The 22,013-nt window shown below is 39.5% G+C and overlaps 1 protein-coding gene across 1 annotated transcript in view; it reads right to left on the reverse strand.

The window, feature by feature from the left end:
• Positions 1–2,184: 2,184 nt before the first annotated feature.
• GUCY1B1 (guanylate cyclase 1 soluble subunit beta 1) overlaps positions 2,185–22,013 on the reverse strand; it is a 44,116-nt gene continuing 24,287 nt past the window's right edge. The window contains exons 5-14 of the mRNA XM_080677059.1: positions 18,581–18,778; positions 16,914–17,144; positions 15,374–15,490; positions 14,305–14,438; positions 9,728–9,925; positions 7,160–7,397; positions 5,924–6,064; positions 5,242–5,396; positions 4,765–4,891; positions 2,185–3,371 (exon numbers count right to left, since the gene is read on the reverse strand). Of these exons, the coding sequence (XP_080533185.1) occupies positions 3,348–3,371; positions 4,765–4,891; positions 5,242–5,396; positions 5,924–6,064; positions 7,160–7,397; positions 9,728–9,925; positions 14,305–14,438; positions 15,374–15,490; positions 16,914–17,144; positions 18,581–18,778 (1,563 nt within the window). The 3' untranslated portion in view covers positions 2,185–3,347. The remainder of the gene's footprint in view (positions 3,372–4,764; positions 4,892–5,241; positions 5,397–5,923; positions 6,065–7,159; positions 7,398–9,727; positions 9,926–14,304; positions 14,439–15,373; positions 15,491–16,913; positions 17,145–18,580; positions 18,779–22,013) is intronic.

The following is a 22,013-nucleotide window of genomic DNA, read 5'->3' on the forward strand; positions in this document are numbered from 1 at the left end:
TAAGAAAATGTCTTAACAAGAGTTTATTTGAGCCAAAATGACCACAATTTCTGGGGAGCAAAATCTCAAGGAATTGGGAAAACACTCTGGAGAATGGCCATTTGCAGCTTATTTTATACACTAGTGGCCCGGTGCACAAAATTCATGCACATTAAAAGGGGATTAATTAGAGGAAATAATTTAATATTGCTATTTGCCCTTTCTCTATAATAGAAGTGTCAGAGATGAAAGAAAATTAGTAAAATGTATATGAAAACCTTCCTCCTGTCAGAGTCTGGGGCGCACCACGGGACCCAGAGTCAAGTCCCTGCCCACCCACATGCACCTCAAAATCACGTGAGACCCAGACCCGGCTGCCCCCCCCCCCCATTGGGCTAGATCCAGACCCAGCCATTCCCACCCTTGTCAAGCCACACCAGGCAGGGGGCATAGCCTCAGGTCCCCTGGCCTGGTGCCAGGATGAGGGGGCATGGCCTGAGGTCCCCCGTCAAGCCCCACCAGGTGGGGGACATGGCCTGAGATCCCCTGTCAAGCCCCACTGAGTGGGGGGCATGGCCTGAGGTCCCCCTTCAAGCCCTGTCAGGTGGGGGGGGGCAAAGTCTCAGGTCCCCTGGCCCAGCACCAGGAGGAGAGCTTAGCCTCATGTCCACCATCAAGCCCTGCTAGGCAGGGGGCACAGCCTGAGTTCCCCAACCCAGCACTGGGGGTGCACCTTGGGGTCCCCCGTCAAGCCCCGCTGGGTGGGGGGCATGGCTTGAGGTCCCCTGTCAAGTCCAGCCAGGCAGGGGGGTGCAGCCTCAGGACCCTTGGCCCGGTCCTGGGGTGGGGAGAGTGGCCTGAGCTCCTTTGTCAAGCCCCACCAGGCGGGGGTGTGGTCTGAGGTCCCCTAGCCCAGCATCAGGACAGGAAGCACACCTTGAGGTCCCTCATCAAGCCCTGCCGGGTGGGGGGGTGTGTGGCCTGAAGTCCTCTGTCAAGCCCTGCCAGGAGGGGGGCATGGCCTGAGGTACCCCGGCCTGGCACTGGGGCAAGGGGAGAAGTCTGAGGTTCCCTAGCCCAGCACCAGGACAGGAAGTGCACCTTGAGGTTCCCTGTCAAGCCCTGCTGGGTAGGGGGCGTGACCTGAGGTCCCCTGTCAAGCCTCACGGGGACAGGGGAGGGCGTAGTCTCAGGTCCCTGCTGATTGCTCTTTAAGGCTCCTTATGGAAACTTGGCCTTAGCTGTGGGTACAACTATCTTTGTGACTGAGTGATGGTCAATTAGAGAGACAAATACTTCTTTACATGGTGGGTATAGGATACTTAACAATGAACATTTACAGCACATGGGAGTGGTATTCTGGGAACAAGATAACAATGAGGGGTTCTGTGGCCTCTTGCCCTGGTGAGGTGGGTGTGCCCCAAGGATCAGGAAAAGATTACTCTGACATTTCAAAGGTATGTTATCTTAGATGCAAAAACAGAGTATACAGGTTCACTTAGATAAAGACAGACCTTTGTCAAAGAAGCTACAGGCCTAAGACGTGACTACCCTCCATGCCCTGCCTTTAGGTAGGAATTTTTATGTTCAAACCATCCTATTGGTTAATTTCAGTCTCTGAATTTATAAGGCCTGCCATGCCTTCCCTGAGCTTGTCAAGTTTAGTATGTGGCCCCTTATTCATCCACAGCTAAGAAGAGATGCAGGTTCTTACTTCCATGGCACTAATTCATCTTTAAACTAGAGCACCATAAAATCCAACTGGCCTCCTTATCTTCTCCTATTCTCACCCCACCCTGTCCTCCCTCTCCTCTCTCCTTCTCTATGTCGTCTTTTCCTTATCTTGAGTATGTTTTATCACTACGAATATCACATATTTTTTATTATTTGTATATGTGTCTTTCATTCCTAAAAGACTGTGAGCACTTCAAGAGCTGCTGTCGTTGCATATTAATCTCTATATTCCTTCCCTCCTTTACCCCCCTTGCCAGATCTAGTCTTATTTCTGTCATTTTGTCAGTTTTAAAGAAAAATCGCATTTTAGAATATGCCTATTTAAGAGGAGCGTTAAACTTTATAAGAGCAATGAGTCTAAATTGATTTTACATTTATAATAGGTAAAATAATAAAATGTATGTACAAAAATAGCATTAATAAAATGACAACATCCATATCATGTTTGTTGATGTAAAAACTGTCGAGAGACAAGTGGAAAAAATAATTTATTGCAGATTCTTTTACACATTAACATGGAACATCTATACATGTATTGATGTGTTGATATGAAATACTAAATTTAAAGACAAACATTTTTACACAAAAGTAGTTGCACTATAATTTGTAAAGATAGATATTAATAAATTATGGAGACATTTAAGAACAGGCCAATTATTCCAATAGGAATGCATTCTATGTTGCAATTAAACTAAGTTATCTGAACATGATGCCCTAGATATAATCACATCCTTCTACACTAAGAAAAAGAAGTTCATTTCTGAGAATAAAAGGCCAGGAATGGCTCTGATTGACCGAGTGTCCCAGCTTTATTCTTGGAAGTGGTTAGAGTCCTGAACCTGTATCCCAAGCTAATGTAGTAGCTCACTGGGGAAGAGTGCAGCTTTCTGTGACCACTGTGTGTACTTAATGAGGTTTAATACAAGACATACAATACAAACAATAGCATTTTACAGGAATTGTAATTGCCACATGATTTGAATGAGCAACCAAATATTTTAACAACAGACATGTGTGTTCTGTATTTCTGAAGGGAAATTGACACACTTCAAAATAGTCCCTATTTTCTTAGCATGATATACTAATCCTTACTTTGGGAGTCTGAAAATAAATCACTTTTTTTCCCCTAAAACTTACAATCCACTCCTTTAGAAAATGATTCCTATAGATGCTATACACCATCATGATATAAAGTTTGTTATATGTTATAGTCATTAAAATATACATATACTTATATATGAAGCATGAAACAGATTTGGTCAACCATGATCTGTATACACAAGGCCAAATACTGTTCAGTTTCATTTAACTAAATTCAACAAATATGTATTGGGTGCTTACTACTTACAAATTACCATGTTGTATAATACTTGTAGTAGATTTAAGACACGTGAAGCACATATCATCCACATCTAAAGCCGAACTTTAGATAATGTATTAAACTTTGAAAAGAATCCAAAGCAGAGCTAAAGTTGAGTAATGAGTAGTGAAAGATATACCTAAGATAAAGGCTTGGGATCATTGAAAAAGACAAAACAAGAATTTGTATCCGTAGGTAACAATGGCTCCTAGGCTTGCCGTATGTTAGGGGATAACCAGAACCTAATCCCAGTCTTCCTCCTGCAGTCCAAGATTCAGTTGTCATCCTGGTTTGTTTCCTTGGGAAGTGGAAGACACAAGGGATTTGTTTTTAGTGATAATAAAGTTGACAGTATCCCTCAAAAAAAAATTGTTTTCTATAAGAGTGGGACCTGCATTCCTGTCTACTGTTTTTCTAAGCATTCCTGCCATAACTCTGGGTGAAAGAGGGCCACCCAACTGCAAGGACCAACACTTGAGGTACAGTTAAACTTATCAGAAAACATCAGTAAGCATGCCAACCCAGAAGTAAATTATTTAAAGTAAAAACAGCTGAAAGAGGATAAAGATAAATATTTTAAAACTTGGCATTCCATTCCTTTCAGGACTTGTTATACGCTAAAAGCATTTTCAGGGGATGTATACATACAGGAAAATAAATGTAATCAAGTGGTCTCACCCCTTCTACAGAACCAATACATCAATAGGGGAGCAGAGTGTCCAACTAATTTCTCATGCCACACACTGTGAGTGGGAAAGGCTGGGCTTGACCTGCATGTGCGCAAGCTCACTGGCAGTCATGGATTTCAGCTCTGGGGCCAGTGTTCTGAGGTCCACTCCAGCACGTGGGTTCTGGCCGGAGGACAACAGCGCTAGCACAAACCTAAAGCTTCCCTACAAAATCATTTATATTCTGGAAAATTATAAATCACTCTTCTCTGTAAGTAAAACACCCAAGGGACCAGAATTGCCAAAGATTCCCCCCAAACACTCCACAGGGAGATCCTTGGCCCTTAGAAGGATCTAAAACCTCATGGTTGCCCAGTTGATCGGCTCAGTGGTGAGCATCGACCTATGAACCAGGAGGTCACTGTTTGATTCCCCGTCAGGGCACATGCCCAGGTTGCGATCTCCATCCCCAGTGGGGGGCATTCAGGAGGCAGCCAATCAATGATTCTCTCTCATCATTGATGTTTCTCTCCCTCTCCCTCTCCCTTCCTCTCTGAGTTGAGGAAACAAGGCCAGGGGATTCCCCTCACAGCCCACTCATTTCAGTTGTGTTTGAGCCAGTTGACAGAGGAAGAACAAAAAAACAGGTCTTCTCCATCCAGTGATTTTGGTTTTAATTTCAAAAGCCAGCAACCATAAAGTATCCCTTAAGAAGTATAGGGTGTCCCCAAAAATGTATACACAGATTTTGAATAATTATAAAGACAGTGTTTATTAAAATACATTTCATTTTCAAAATTGAGCTATCAGCGGTTAAAGTGTGTGTACATTTTTGGAGGACATCCTGTATTTATTTTCTAACTGGCTCATTGATAGTGCAGTATTTTGGCTGCTTTACTTAAAAGTTCAATTCTGGAAACAAGAATTATTTTCAAATGAAATATGTTTTCAGTGATTAAGATTTACCTCCCCATTTTTATAAACTGTCTTGAAAAAAAATAATTAGCATCTGATTAGTCATACCTCTGTCCCTGTATTTTTTCTGGATAGAAACCAAACTTGCATTGGTTCTTTCTTGCCCTTCATGGACACTGGGCCTCTGTGCTCCAAGAGGAACTGTGGGTCTGAATTTTCTGGTGTCATAAGACATCTGAAAGACATCGGACAGAGAGTAGGGAGAGAATTAGGGAATATAGTTGCATGGAGAGAGAAAGTGGCATGTACCAAAGTTACAGAGACAGCAAGGACCACACACTAAAACTGTGCTTAAAGGTAGTTCAAGATTTTAGGAGCAATGATCATATCTGGAATTTCTGAGATGATATGAAAACACTTAAAGTGAGAATAATGATGCAATCTTCTCAAATACAAATTAAACAGTCCTAAGAGTGAAGGTGATAACTGCTTAAAGGTAAAAAATTCACTCAGAAAGTGAAACCCACATGCAAACAGACATTTTCCTTTCAAATCAGTAAATACCCAGACGAGTTCTCTTCTTACCTGTACGTATATTCAGACACGTTTATTTTTCCTTTTTCTCCAGTGGTTTCTGTTCTGCTGGTGAGGTTGACAGTATTTCCAAAAAGACAGTAGCGAGGCATCCTCTGGCCTATGACCCCTGTGACTACCTCTCCAGTGTGTATCCCTATTGTTATCTGCGGAAATCAAAGCTTTGCTTCAGTAACTTTAATCACTAACACACTAATAGTTATTTATTTTGTATTACAGAATAATATAGAGTCACTGTACAAACATCATAAGAATTCCCTACAAAAACTCCAAATGTATTACAGACAAAAATAAAAACCCTCACAAAATCCGTCTTCCAAGAGAAACATTCCCTTTCTAAAGACTTAAGATTTCAAAGATGTGACTCTGGCAACTTATGAGACACAAGAAAGAGATTTTAAGAAAAACGAAAAAAACACAAAAAACAGAAAGGACAGGAGGTTTTATCTCATTCTCATAACTGTCAGTACACGGGGCAGACAAAGTAATTTCAGGTAAGTGGAGAGATGTGCCATCTCTATGAAAAAATGTAATACAATGCATTCTTTAAAATATTTCAGTCTTTGCTGTGAAGATAGCCGTCCTTGTACATAATTTGTGACTGATCAAGAATACGAATCGGTTGTCTACAGAAGTCCATGCCACTAGTGTGGTATCTATTTTATGTACTAACCTGAACAGATTCACCATCTACTTGAACCTGGCCAGCAATTTCCATCATGTCCAAGGCCAGGTGGCAAATGGACCGTGCATGGTGGATGCACGGCTCTGGTAAACCACTCACTGTCATATACTTATCGCCAACAGTCTCCACCTAATGTAGCACAGGCAGTTAGATGTTTATTGGTTAGCATGAATATGACTGTGTCATTTGCTATTCCCATACAAAAAATTACTTGTCCAAGGCTATCCGTAACTTTAAACTCTCCTCCCTCTTAGTTCTGTAAAAACTTTAACAACAACAACCTGAAACTTTGTCATTAATTGAAATTTACACACATGGCATTTGAGGTCTTTGATTACAGGCAGGAGTAGCCACAGCATTATTTTTCCTCTTGTAAGTCCTGGTGTCGCAACTCAGATACCCTTATAATTCAGTAAAACAACATATTGCCTTTTTTCCTCTCCCCCCCAAACACGCCCAAGCAGCGAGAGTTTAATGGCACAAGAGCCACTGCCTGAAGGTCAATGATTTATCACGGCCCTTAACCATTTATTTGTATGATTTGCTCACCAACTGTTACACTGAAGCTCAGAAAACGACTATAAAATAAATAGTTCTCGTGGCACTTATATTACTCTAGATGCCTGTGGGTGGTTTAGTTAACATTCTTTCCTTTACGAAGCAATATTCCACTGACTTCATTTTTCCAATATTATCATTGCTTCTCATTGAAACCAAGGGCAGAAATGCCGCATGAATGTTTATCTTCAGGTTTATGCTGTCTAAACTTGCCGCACACGTCTCACGCTCCAGGACTTCTTTGCCGTACAAAGCATTTACTAGTATACATTTCAGCAAGAATGTCTCGTACAGAGCATGAAAACGAATGCTATGTTTATATCACGTGTGCTCAAATTTGTTCATGTGAGTGCCAAAAAGCTGTTGAACATTACGTTTTAACTGGGAAATCATCTGCTCCATGCATTTTGGTTACAAGAAAGAGAATTCTTTATAGCAAGCATGTCAAACTCGTGACCCATGGGCCACAGGCCTCGTTTATTTGGCCCGTGTTAGCCTTTGAGTTTTCCATGCTTGCTTTATAGCAAGAGGTGATTATTTAAGATAATGGTAAGTATGGGACACATGGAGGCTTCCTATCTATGGAGGCTATAGTCAGAGAACTGAATGGAGTCCCCTAGAGGGCAGGGTCTGACAGCACTGCATCACCATAAGGTCAGGACTTGCCTTATACACAAACGGATTTTTCCGGGAATCAGTCAGTGTGTCAAATCTGGTGTAGAGGTCGTTGAGGAGGTTGACAATCTTCATGGCCCCTTCCCCAGAGGCATGCTTGCTACAGAATGCGTTGAAGCCCACGATGCCACTGAAGAGGATGGTCACATTGTCATATCTTTTAGCAGGCACAGGACGCTTGTGTCTCAGCTCATTGGCAACAGATTGAGGAAGGACGGAGTACAGCAACCTGTTCAGTGGGATTAGGAAAAAGCCGTGGTAAGGAATGCTGGGACTAGGTGTAGTGCTTCTATTGACCATTTCAAAGAACACTGATATCATTTGCTCTGTAAAGGCCTGGATTCTTATAGGGAAACCTCTACAACTAGCATCAAATGTTAGCTGTTTTTATGTCAAACCAAGACATACAGACAGTATAAATCATTTGTTTGACTTTTAAGTACATACAATTCCCCAAGGCCAAACCAATTCAAAGCAAATCAAAATAAGCCAAACAAACACTAGACCAGATAAAGAAAAGTCGGTTTTCATTTCCAGTCCTGTGTTCTGACTCTGCTGTTCGGAGAGTCGCCGTATGGAAGTTGTCACGGCCAGCCCTGAAAACACGGTAGGACTAGCACAACACCAGGAGCAGCTTCTCTCTCTGGAATGAGAAACTGATTTCCGCTGTTGTCAAGCCGTACTGAGAGGAGCAGATCTCTCTCCAGTCGCCTTCATCCCTCACTCTTCTGTGGAAGAAACTGGCGATACATGTGAACCTTGGTCTAGACAAGAAAATATTTTGTTTCTCTAGTCAATACTGAGACTGCGACAATGGCCTCAGGGACCCTGCTGAGGGGACAAGTGTGGGAGACACAACAGGAGAAGGATGATCTCTGATGAATTCATGGGAAAGAAACAGAAACCAGGGAGTCTGAGGGCTCCCGGCATGAGGGCTCAGAGGGAAAAAGGAAGCCTCCTTGCTTTTTCGTCTCTGCAGTCACAGGGCATCAAGTGCTACATTGAATGTACAGCATGGAGCTGAGCTCGCATTGTTTTTCCTAGCTTACATGGCATTTCCCCAGTCTTTCATTTTAAACTTTCAAACAGGGACAATTTCATAAACTATTTTGAAGCTATATTTGAATATTAAATGTGAAGAGTAGAACTACTTGGCTTTAAAGAAAAGAAATAGTAAAGGGTTTATAATTAAATCACCTTGAGAAACAAATGTCTATAAAAAATAAAAACACTAAACCTGGGTGGTTTTCAAATATAACAGCCAGAGCAGAATACTAACTTGACTTAGAATCTTTGTCCTAAGCATTGTCTTACGTGCTCCACAAAATTTGATGTTTTTCGTGGATAAAGTTGTACCACAGACCAATAAAACATACAGTTTGAGTTGTTTTTCAAGCAGTGGAAGGAATGTGAACTGTCTGTCTCATATATTTTCTGAATTTTTCAAAATACCTGAATAGATTAAGGGGTTCGGTTTAGGACTGTGAGGATGTTAAGTGGTCTAAAAAAAATAAATAAATAAACACAGCTTTCACCTGCATTATACAAGGGCCAAGACAATGAATTAAGAAGCTGTGGAAAAATACAAGCATTAAATGGCATTCTCTGTTTCATCCATGCTATGAATAAATATAGCTAACTGATGTTTCTATGTGTGGGCACAGCATCCATCCATGGGCAACTACACATTTATCAATGCAAAAAAAAAAAAAGCATAGAAAGGGATGCTGTTACCAAGATTCTAAGTGCTCAGGTAGAGTGAAACAGCTCTTATGGAAGTAAAACAGAGGAGTTCAATTCTCCAACAAGATATCTTCCTGTTATATAAACATTAAAAATGAACATACAAGGCCCTGGGTAAAATATCTTATGAACATCAGTGACGTAGTGCCTTCCATTAGTATATGCAAGCAAGGCCAAGTAGTATGCCTGATGTGTATTTAAATGAATTACTGAAAACAAACTACTACTTTAATGCTACTTGCCCAAAATTTCTTAATTTCATCTACCATTCATAGAAAAATAATTATAGTTTTATACTTCCATTTTTTTGGATAATGTTTGCCTTTACAGATATAATTGTTGTCATTACAGAGGACATTACAATCTGTCAGATTCATATCAGTCGAGCTCTAAAATAATTTAGTCCAAGAAAAGAAATCTTTTAAACTATAATGGCCAACTCTAAGTTCTGTGTGCAGTTAACCCTCAGAACTTGGCCAGCCCTTGGCACACAGAGGATGCTCAAAACATATTTCTTATATAAAGGAAAGAATGAATGATAGTTGGATTTTACACATCTTGAATTATTGTCATGATTTTCAGAGAGATGTATTGGCATTTATTCTTTCAGCTTGAATTGTAAAAATAGAAGACATATTCCGACCACCGTGGAGACTGATTTATTTCTGTATGCATAATTTCATTTTAAGTGATGTGGGAGAGTTTATCTACTACTCTGGAGCTACAAGGGCTCTCCTGCCTTGTTAGTCTGACTATTAATCTTCACTGTAACAGAATCACAGTATACCTAGCAGTCGTGCAAGGTTACAGGCTTACGTGTCTGTCTTTTTCTTTTCATCTTCCAGTGCTCTTAATGTGAGCTGCAGTCTGTCTGTCAGAATTTCCAGCTCCTGGGTCAGTTTGTATTCCTCTCTGAATTGTTCTCCCAAAAGAACGAGGTCCCGTGTGGCATCGTGCAGAGGGATGTCACTGAGATACAGGCCTCTCCTCGTCAAATCGTCCAGATTCATCACACTGTTAGACAGAGAAATGAGGCACAATCATTCCAACTCACCCACGTGACAATGCCCATGTTGATTGCTGTCAGGGAGTATACTCCTGCCATCTCCTAACAATTCTAAAGCTTCTCAGGTTGAAGAGAAAAAAAAAAAACTAGAGAATTATACAAAGAATCATTATTCATTCTTCTAGAGATTTCACAATCTACCACAGAGCAGTGAATTTAAAATGCATTTTTGCCAAATTGCAGTTTTAATGCTATTAGCCTAAATTGAAAAATAATGTAGACATTTGCCCTATGCAACCTGCTCAAGTATTTAACACAAGGCTGTGATTTATTATCACATTTTCCCTCATTATCAAGAGATGAAAAAAATTGATCCTTACTCTCTTTAACAGGGATATGTGTGCTTCTTCTGAGAAACTTGTTCGTTTCTTCCTATGGGTTCTGCGACTCCTGTGACTGGTTGCTTTTTCCCTTTCAGACATGATGATTAAAAGTTTACAACCAGATTTATGACCCATCTTCTACAAGTATTTTATGTATTTACTAGAGGCCCGATGCACGAAATTCATGCAAAGGGCTCGGCCCCCACCACCGCGGCTTCATCTGGAAGGACGTCAGGTCTAATTAACATATTACACTTTTATTATTATAGATGGCCTTCTGACATGTATTTTTATATGCTACTCTTACTTCTGATTCTAATTTCTTGTACTGCTCTTATTTTCTTTGACTAGTTTTTCTCATTTATTTGAATCAGTATATAAATTGCTGAATTTTATGCATCTTTGCAACTTAAGTCATTTTTAGAAACAACATGATATTTATTGATTCAGTGAAGATCTGGTAAATGAAAAGTAGCTTTTTAAAAATTTTTCTTAAAAAAATTTAATCTTTGGTTAAAATGTCTTAGGGTTACATTATTGGTATGAATTCTTTAAATGCAAAGTAATTACTTTTGGAAATTCACAATAATAATTTCTCTAAGATGACATAATTGAGATTTTACTGAAGAAGTAAGGATTGCTAAAATGTCCCCCTAGAATACATTTTCAGCAGAAATGTCCATATTTAAAAGCAAAAATTAGCATGCCAACATAGAGATTATAAAATGATCAAAAAGTTTACTAATGAAGCACATGGTCTCTTTAGATTTTGTTGAAATGGATATGTAAGTGAAACTCACTTGCAGAAATAGACCTCTCTGAAAAGAGGCCAGATAATCTGATAACTGGTATAGGTCTGCCCATAAGCAGAGAAAGAAAAAAAAAGATTATAAGCTTAAAATAAAAATGAATGGTTATGGCCCTAGCTGGTTTGGCTCAGTGGACAGAGTGTCAGCTTGCAGACTGAAAGGTCCCAGGTTCGATTCTGGTCAAGGGCACATACCCAGGTTGCGGGCTCGATCCCAGTAAGGGGGTGTGCAGGGGCAGCCGATCAATGATTCTCTCATCATTGATGTTTCTATCTCTCTCTCCCGCTCCTTTCTCCTCTGAAATCAATAAAAACATATTTAAAAAATGAATGGTTATGAATGTTCAGACTGAGTTTAAAAACAAATTATGTCTCATTTATTTTAAAAAATATTTATTATTTTGACAAACTATCAACATTTTTTCTAAATTTCAACTAATTCTTTTGAAATTATTTTAGAAGTAAAACTGCTCTTAGTTGATCTCTTTCTTAAAGTTCAAGGTGAGTACGTCTTTCTTCACACAGGGACTGGTACCACATAACAATCTGCATGTGTGTCACTATGCAACCAATTTCTGCAGATGGTAGTTAAGAAATAGACTCCAAATTGTCTGCTTCTGTTTCCATAGAAACCTTTCTCACTATGAATAGAAACTGTTCCTATTGAGAAGCTCTCAGACTACAAAAGCTCTACTTGGAAAGAGGCAGAAGAAAAAAACAATATTGATAGCAGATAAATATATAATTAGACCAATGAAAGTTGTTAATAAAAAGATAAAGTTTATGTTCCCTAGTTTTGTCTTTTTTAAAATCTGTTTTTATTGATAATTTTAGGGAGAGGAAGGAAAAGGGATAGAGAAATAGAAACATGGATGAGAAACATCAATCGGTTGCCTCCCATATGCCCCCAACTGGGGATCAAACTCACAACCCGAGCATGTGCCCTGACCAGGAATGAACCCAGTGACCTCTTGGTTCATGGATGGATGCTCAACCACTGAGACACACAGCCAGGAAAGTCTTTTTTTATTTTCATGGTATATATTCTCGAGGGGCGGGGGGGGGGGGGCGGGAATCATCATTAATCTTACTTAGCCTTCAATAGCATATTAATATACTAGAGGTCCAGTGTACAAAATTCGTGCATGGGGGTGTGTGTCCCTCAGCCCAGCCTGCACCCTCTCCAATCTGGGACCCTTCGAGGGATGTCCGACTGCCCATTTAAACAGGCAGTCGGACATCCCTCTCACAACCAGGACTGCTGGCTCCCAACTGCTCGCCTGCCTGCCTTCCTGATTGCCCCTTACCACTCTGCCTGCCAGCCTGATCACCCCCTAACCACTCCCCTGCCAGCCTGATTGATGCCTAACTGCTCCCCTGCCAGCCTGTTTGCCCCTAACTGCCCTCCCCTCCAGGCCTGGTCATCCCTAACTGCTCTCCCTTACAGGCCTGGTCCCCCTGCAACTGTTCTCTCCTGAAGGCCTGGGTCCCCCACAACTGCCCTTCCCTGCAGGCCCAGTTACCCCCAACTTCCCTCCTCTGCTGGCCTGGTCACCCCTACCTGCCCTCCCCTGCAGACTTTATCGCCCCCAACTGCACTCCCTTGCAGGCCTGGTCCCTCCCAACTACCCTCCCCTGCTGGCCATCTTGTGGAGGCCATCTTGTGTCCACATGGGGTCAGCCATCTTGTGTGTTGGAGTGATGGTCATTTTGCATATTACTCTTTTATTAAATAGAATAGAGGCCTGGTGCACGAGTGGGGGCCCAGCTGGTTTGCCCTGAAGGGTGTCTCAGATCAGGGTGGGGGTTCCTTTGGGGTGTGGAGTGGCCTGGACGAGGGGCCTGTGGTGGTTTGCAGGCCAGCCCCGCCCCCTGGTGACCCAAGCAGAGGCCCTGGTATCTGGGATTTATTTATCTTCTATAATTGAAACTTTGTAGCCTTGAGTGGAGGCCTGGGCCTGCCAGGGTGTATGGAAAGCTTGGCTTCCTCTATTGCTGGGGAAACCCAAGCCCCCTGCTCACTCTGTGGCCGCAGCCATCTTGTTTGGGTTAATTTGCATACTCACTCCTGATTGGCTGGTGGGAGTGGCTTGTGGGTGTAGCAGAGGGATGGTTAATTTGCATATTGCTCTTTTATTACATAGGATTAAAATAAATTGTTACAAAATTTATTAGAATTTTCAGAAATTTTGATAGTATCTTTAAATTTAAAAAATGATCATGGTAGACTTTAAATAAAAGTTTTAACCAACAGCCCTAACCGGTTTGGCTCAGTGGATAGAGCGTCGACCTGCGGACTCAAGGGTCCCAGGTTTGATTCCAGTCAAGGGCATGTACCTTGGTTGTGGCCACATACCCAGTGGGGAGTGTGCAGGAGGCAGCTGATCGATGTTTCTAACTCTCTATCCATCTCCCTTCCTATCTGTAAAAAATCAATAAAATATATATTTTTTAAAGTTTTAACCAACAACCCACCAAAACATGCTTCCTTGAATGTATTACTAATCCATGTGCATACAGTTGGGGTATAGAAAGCTATAAATACACAGAATATAACCTAACGAAAAGTTCCACAGTTCTTTTTCTGTTGTTCTAAAGCAAATTTTTATTTGTCTTTGTATTCTGAATTCCCAAGCATCTTTTAGTAAAATGCTTTATCAAAATAGGAAAACACCAACCCACAGGTTTACTTCCCCGTGATGTTCATTACAAATAATATAAATTTCAACTTAATATTATAGTAGTTTCAGTAGTTTATCTTAATTAAAGTAACTAAATATTTTAAATATAAAATAGTTCAAATCCAGAAACAATTTTAAAGGCATTTTTGGAACCATATATACCCACTATTTATGCCATAATATTAGATGCTTTTGAAATTACTTTTCTGCTTGATGCCCCTTTGGAAGGCACAAAGCTATAGAATTAGCTAACTGCAGAATAGCTGTAGGATGATCTAATGGCAGAAACACTCAGCAAATTGTTTAAGACATGGAAAATAAAATAGAATACATGATTTCATCTGAGTTTATTACGAATGTTAAATGACATCTTTGTTATTGAGAGGTACACTATAAAATCGACTTACACTTCAGAATATGTAGACATGATTGAATAAAATGCTATTGAAATCCTTTGTTAGCTAAAGATGGGTTCTTACCAGTATATGCATTATAATTAATCTAAAAAGCATTACCTTGGTGAACACAGAAAAAGTATGCTGTCTGCTTCAGGTAAGTAGATCATTTGACCCTTGAGACGTAAGCAGCTGATCTCAGTCCCAGTCAGTTCATCTTCACATTCTAATTTCTCTACATCCAACAATCCTTCCTTGAAAAGGCAAGACATAACTGTTAACTAGTGCCTTTCTCCCTACCTAACAATTCAGCAAAAGGAAAGACACATAAACCTCATTTCCCACCAAACCCTAAGGGAGAATAAGTGCACCAATTAGAACAAGGGAGGGATTTCACCAGAGTTCTGCCAGGGCATAAGCATAGTGGTTCCCTTACAAACACTGCAAAAAAACTGAATTAATTCTCTCTGAGCACAGAAAGCCAGTAGGTATACTATTATTCACATATTTATTTAAAGCTCCCATGATTATTTCTGATTTTCCAGTATGGCTACAATATAATACCCTGTCTCAAAAAAAAAAAAAAAAAAAAAAAAAGCCTCTCACCCCTGCATTCACAGAGCAACTGGGAATAATTCCAAATACATAAAGTATATGTACACAGGACCTTTGGGAAGGCTGTAAGAAGGACGAAGTGTGTACTTCAGGATACCTTTGCTCTATCAATCCCAAAGTATCAACTGAATGAATATTTTATCACTCCTATTTCCATCACAAAAATGGAACCAAGAATAACAGATACTTTAAGGAAGTGGGTAAAGTTTTAAAAAAAGTCTTTATCAGTTCTTCTGACTTCTAAAATAGGACTTCGTAGCTATACTGGGACTAAAAGATGTTGGTGTAATATGTGAAGCGGGGTTGTCCCATCGAGGCATTCTCAACACTTACTTTTGTTAATTCTGACGGTGACAGAGTCCCATTGCCCCTTGGGAAAATAAAACATCAACAGTGTCGCCTTTGAAATAGGACTCCTTTTGAGGTTTGCTTCTGATCTCACTATACCTCCTCCATCTTCTAGAATGGCATAGTAGCTACTTCCCCCCCCTCGCCCCCCCGCCCCCCCGCAGAACACTTCTAGTATGTAACACACCTTACTTACTCACATTTAATAAAACAATATCTTGCTTACCTTGCTTCTCAATACGAAAACCGTATTGATGTGTGAAAGGATCCCATGGAAACTAATGTCAATATGAGGACGGACCAGAGAGAAGACAGACAAAAGGCTGCAAGTGCCAGGCTGGAGCTAAAATGTAGATAAAAAGAAAAAGAACACTTATTTAAAACAAAGTTTATTTTATATTACCAGGTTAATCAGCTCAATTACATATAAGCACAGAAATATATTATTTTGTAGGAACGTTACCTCAACTATGGACTCATATCTTGACCTATGCAACTCGGTGATTAAATGGACATCAAATAGTTTCATGAACATAAAACCTAATATGGATTCAGATGACTACTATTAAAATATAAGCTCATAGAAATAAGAGAAGTATTTTCAGTGGAGAATGGACATTTCTCTTTGAAAATGTAGCATGACCTATTAAATGCCAGTGGCTTAAAATGAAATTTAAATATCAAGACCATCATCAAATACAGTTTATCAAGAAATGGTTAATAATAATAACAGGAAACAGTTATTGATTGCTTCTAAAGGACAAGGGCAGAGACCGGCCAGGTAACACACCTCAGCTCAAAACGAGGGAGATTCAGAGCCACTGTAAGAGCCCAGGCTTTTGGGTTTATAGGTTTATGCCTGATCCCATTTGGGCTAACACTGGACTATTAAGGCTCTTTAATTACAAGTGAAAAAATATTTCTGGATACATGTCATGTACAACTCCAAAAGCTGGTAGGGTAGAAAGGAAGGATTTTACAAATGGGTCAGAATAATGTCAATCAAACACAGATTCTCATCATCGCCTCAACTGTTGTCCTTTGACACTTTTTTTGACCAAGTCCCATGATAAGCTCTGTCGTTTTAGTGTTTTTTTAATTCTCTTATTTTCCCTCAAAATGTCAAATGTTGATTTTGAACACTATTTTCAGATAGTAGACATCCAATGAATATTTATTCAATGAACTAATAAGTGAAAGTTGATCCGCTATCTCATTTTTAAAAAGTATAGCATTCCCACTTGTCCTGTCTTTATTTTTTTAATCCTCATGTAAGGATATCTTCTCCTCTGATTTTTAGAAAGAGTAGAAGGAAGGGAGGAAAGGAGAGAGAGAGAAAGAAAGAGAGAGAGAGAGAAAGAGAGAGAAACATTCACTTGAAAGATACATCACTTGGTTGCCTCCCACACACGCCCAGACTGGGGTGGGGATGAAATTACAACTAAGGTATGTGCCCTTGACCAGAAATCAAACCCAAGACCTTTCACCCTTCAGGCCACCAGCTGACACTCTAACCACTGAGCAAACCCAGCCAGGGCAGCACTTGCCCTGCTTTTAACAGAAAAATAAAAGAAAAAACCTGTTGTAGGAAAGGTAGCATTATGTTTAAATATACTACGCTCACATTTAAACAATTTATGTAATGTATGATGTGCTGCACATCACCTAATACACAGTAGAAAGGTACATAAATAAATGTTCTCATGTAACAATAGCACCTTTATGGCCTTTTGTCTCAGTCCCCGAAGAAGCAGGATGTCGTTTACCTGGGGAAGCACTCTGTATATGGCATTGCCACATTGAGTGACCACTAGGTCCCGGTCAAATATTATGTGGAAAGGAAAAGCTTTGCAGAAAGTATAGGGGCTGATGCGTGAGTCCTGGGTACCATTTTCTTCAAATCTGTCAAGATCTTCATAAAAATCTTCTTCTTTAGACTCCTTTTCTTCAATTAAAAATTGAGTATGATCACATTCTTCATTTCTTTGCTGAATAACCTGGATGTCAAAGGGAAAAATAGTCTTAATTGTCTGCATTTCAACTTATTTAAAAAGGCCTAAGTACCTAAGAAACTGGTTTTGAGAATTGCATTTAGAGGGTTAATTTTAAAAATTTAATGTGTGCAAATGCTACACATGCCTAAAATAGAAAACATTATCTGGACATTTATTTATGAAATTTGAAGACTGAATAATTATTCACAGTAAAATTGTGACTCTGTTACCAGTCCCCTATTAGCCTGTACAGACTCTGGTAGAATTGGAGGAAAAGCAATCTCTTATCCTGGTGCGCTTAGCATCTCAGCCTGGCACACTCCTATAATGAATATCTACAAACTATACACGTTGTATTATTTAACATGTTAAAAATAATATTTGCAGACAAAAATAAAATAATAGAAGCACATAGTTAAAAATACATGCAATGTCATTTTTTTACCCATCAATTGGCAAGTATATAAAATTACAATTCCAAGTTGGTTAAGATACATTAAAAAATAGGGCTGAAATAGGGTATTCCTCTCCCCACTTTTCTCAAATGTGGGGCCACTGAAAAATGGCTCTTTGGGCTGAATATGCTGAGCACACAAAAAGCAGCTCACTGGGAGAGACTGTCTGGATTAAATATAGAAAAATGATGGTTCTCTTTATTGCATAACGAGAGGCCCGATGCATGAAATTCATGCAAGGGGCTGGGGCTCGGCCCTGGCAGGCCGGCTGCCTCGTGGCCCTGCGGCCCCACCCACTGGTCATTCGGAAGGTCATCCAGAAGGTCATTCCACCGTCCAGTCTAATTAGCATATTTGCTCTTCATTATATAAGATTGTATTCATATCTTGAAATTCTCACCTAAACCTAACAATCTGTGTTATCAATAGCAACACCTTTTTAAAGTATGAAACCTGGTTTCTTTCAACAAGTAATCTAATTTTTTTTTAAAAGCAAAACTTTTAGTTCACAAAATAAGATATTCCAATGACATTTCAGGGATAGACAAAAAAAAAACAAACACAACAAAGCCACAAGGAAACAATGCACAGTAATATAATATCTAATTTTATATTATCATAGAATTTGACTGTCCATGTTATGGAGGGTATTTTTTTTTTTTTTTTTGTATTTTGAAGGACACAGCTTAGCCAGTCACATATCCTCCTGCTTCTCAGCTACTGTGTGCTCACAGAGAATGCAAACTAAATTAAGCAATGTATAAAAAGAAAAATCTGCTGAGACAAAGGGGAAAAAATAGCCTGTATTCCTGTATATCCTTGCATTCCAAGGCCAAGCATAGACTTCTGGTGATGCCAGTGTTATGGTTTATATATGCCTCTGGTGAGGTCCACTAGCTGTAAGAATTAAAGGTAAATTCACTGAGCATCATTTTTAATATTCTGCCATCTCTATTTAGTGGTGTCTCCATTACTGATCATTACCTTCATGTCAATTTCAGTGCCATGTATTTGTTGAGCTACTGTTTTAATGATTCCGATGACAATATCCTGAAGTCCTTCTCTCTCTGAGTAGTAGTGCAGAATGAGTCCTTTGCCCTTATCTGCATCAGTGCACCTAAAGGAAGGTGCACGCATGCCTGGGTAGATAGTAGCAAGGTGGTCATGCAGAGCATCGAGGTTCTGCAATGAAGAGGAAATGCTGATGAATAAATAATGCTCCCACAATGGCAGCTGACTCCTGGAAAGCAAGATAAAGACAGAAGGCTCAATCTGAGCTTAGTGAGTAAACATTCACACAGCACGCCCCTCCCTTGCTGCACTGAGACATCTGTAAGGCAAGAACCACAGAGAACTTGAAACTCAAGTAGAGTAATTAAAACAAACATCCGTGGCTATTAATAGTTAATGCATTTTAAGAAAAGATAAATAAACAAGTGGGGTATAAAAAGAATGCCTGAATCAGAAAAAAGAAACATAGTTAGGGCGAAAGCAAAGATATATGTATTTATAGGTTTGGGGCAGCTATATATGCATGACACTATCATTACATGGTAACATAGCAGCTTACCCAATTTTTCTAAAACTTGATTTTTTTCTGATAAAATGGAGATAACTAAAATGATGTATATAAAACACAAACACCCCAGGTGCAGTAAGCAAAATAATAGTGCTCCCCCAAATTTCCATGCCCTAATAATCCCTTTGAATATGATACCTCTCCTGGCAAAAGAGATTTTGCAGATGGGATTAAGGTTATGGATCTTGAATTGGGAAGAAGGTCCTGCATGATCCTGGTGGACCCAGCTAATCATATGAGTGACTGAGACCTTAAAAGCCAGGACTCTTTCCTGGTTACAGGGACAGAGAAGTGTAATGACAGAAGGTCAAAGAGATAGTGGCATGAGAATGATACTTCGTTTCAGGTTCTGACATGTTGGAGATTTATGTGCAAGTGTGGAGAGAGGCCTCCAAGACCTCAGCAAAAACATCAGTTCATCCCCATTGCCTGTAGGGGCTGCTATTGTCATGTAAAATATGACAGACACTAAGTATTAGAAGTTAATATATAAACTACAAGCCTCTTGAGTCCCAAAACTATTTTACTTGGTTAAGTAGTATGAAGGGTTCTTCCTATGACAAGTTCTTCTCAGGGTAATTCTTTTCTGAGAAGGAAAGACCTGAACACATAACCCTCCCAGATCCTATCTGCTGATGTTGCAAAAAGGTTATGAGAGCCCTGGCTGGTTTGGCTCAGTGGATAGAGCGTTGGCCTGCAGACCAAAGGGTCCCGGGTTCGATTCCAGTCAAGGACGCTACCTTGGTTGCAGGCTCCTCCCCGGCTTGGGTCCTGGTTGGGGCAAATGTACGAGGCAACCAATCAATGTGTTTCTCTCAAATCAATGTTTCTCTCTGTCTTTCCCTCTCTCTTCAATTCTCCCTACAAATCAATGGAAAAATATCCTCGAGGGAGGATTAACAACAACAACAAAACTTTATGAGAGAAAATCTGGTGAGGGAAAAAAAAATGACCGAGTTTTATACTTATCTCCATTTCCCACAAAGTCAAAATTGAGCTTGTTGCTGAATTTAGGTAATTACTTAATGTCCTCAGGTTCAGCTACTGTGTTGTGGCTCATTTTAAAGGAAAAAAAAGATAAGTCAACCAATAATTTGAAAAATGTCTTTTAATAATGTTTTTTTTCAATTTTCCCTCTTCAAAGTATTTATATCATAAGTCAATATGCCTATATCATTTTCATACTCATCCATTTTCATCTTGTTCATATTATATTAGCACATTTCTACATGCAGCTACGTCATGAATCACAAAGAGATAGACACTTTAGTCCTGGCAGGGTCGCTCAGTTGGTTAGAGCATCATCCTGAGAAGCCAAGGTTGTGGGTTTGACCTCCTGTCAGGGCACGTACAAGAAGCAACCAATGAATACATCAATGAATGGAACAATAATTCAGTCTCTCTCTCTCTCTCTCTCTCTCTCTTTCTCTCTCTCTCTCAAAAATCAATTTTTACAAAATTTAAATTAAAAAAAAAAAGATAGGCACTTCAGCCTAAATGCTGAGCCATTTTTATTTAAATAAAGGTATAAATGTTGCTAATAGCATGTTGCTTAATTTATTGCTTCAAAACAAGTGGGAAAGCAAAACATTTGAAATCAGAATGTTCATCTTTTAGTCTTTGCGGTAACCAACTCTCCAGAGATTTACTGTTTTATTGAATTTACTGTTAATTAAATGGACAAGTGAAGTGCTTTCCTGCAACATGAAAGCTTTAACACCACTTAATGCAATATTGATTTTCTTTAGATAGCATCTAACATAAAAACACTCTTGGGGTTTCTTAAGTTACAGCTTTCCTTACTTGGTTTTACTCTTTCAAAATTGAAGTGATTGCCACAGCCTATCTAACATGAGAAATGGAATTTGTGATTAAAAATTAAATTATTTTCATTTGAGTACACTTATATTGCTAAAAATGTACCTTCGCCATAGTTAGACTAGAATTGTTTGCAGCCACATCAAAGGCCACAAAAAAGATTTTCAAAATAGCCTGGATAAAACCTTGACTACATTTTATAATATGATTTATACAAAGCTAATTGTTCATCTACATGGCTATAGCAATGTATTCTGGAGAATAAAAGTTTCATATTAAAACTGGTATTGCGTGTGTTGCTATTTTTTTTAATATACCATGGAAGTAGGTATACAAAGAAAAAACTATACACATTACAAAGAAGTATATACATTATTGGGGGGGCAGATTGAGCAAAAAAAAAAAAAGAGAGAACTCATGGACATGGACAACAGTGGTGGCTGGGGTGGAGGAGGGTGGGTGGAAGTGGAAGAGGGCATGGAAGGATAAATGGTGATGAAAAAAATAAAATTTTTAAAAAGGAAGTATATACATTAAACATAAGGAAAAAAAAGTGAACACATATATTCCAGCACAAGTAGACTCCCAAGAATCAATAAAGAAAACCTCAAATGTGCTTCCTCTTCATTCTTCTCAGCTTTATAAAATTAGGACACGGGAAAGGGCGAGAGAGCAGGCCCACTATCTTTTTTGCCTCACGATGCCAAAAAGTTACTCTGAGGCTTTCATTTTATTTCTTAATGCCCTGATATCATTTTACTGGTTTTTTGACAAGCAAAATAAATGTACTTTTTCTCAGATCCATGAGTCCAGTTCATCTTGTCACCTAGCACTCATCATTTGCAGATGAAAAACGAGTGCTGGCATCCCGGGACACTGTATGGAGTTCTCCATGTAGCACATTCTAAAGATGTAGGCAACCAAAGAGAATGCATCTTTCCACTGAGAAACACTGAAGTTCTACATTTTCAAAGATCTCAGAATGTTTCTACCTAAATGCAAATTTTCTCTGTAATATGC

The sequence above is a fragment of the Plecotus auritus genome (assembly GCF_963455305.1).
Source record: "Plecotus auritus genome assembly, chromosome: 6".
NCBI classification, from domain to species: domain Eukaryota; kingdom Metazoa; phylum Chordata; class Mammalia; order Chiroptera; family Vespertilionidae; genus Plecotus; species Plecotus auritus.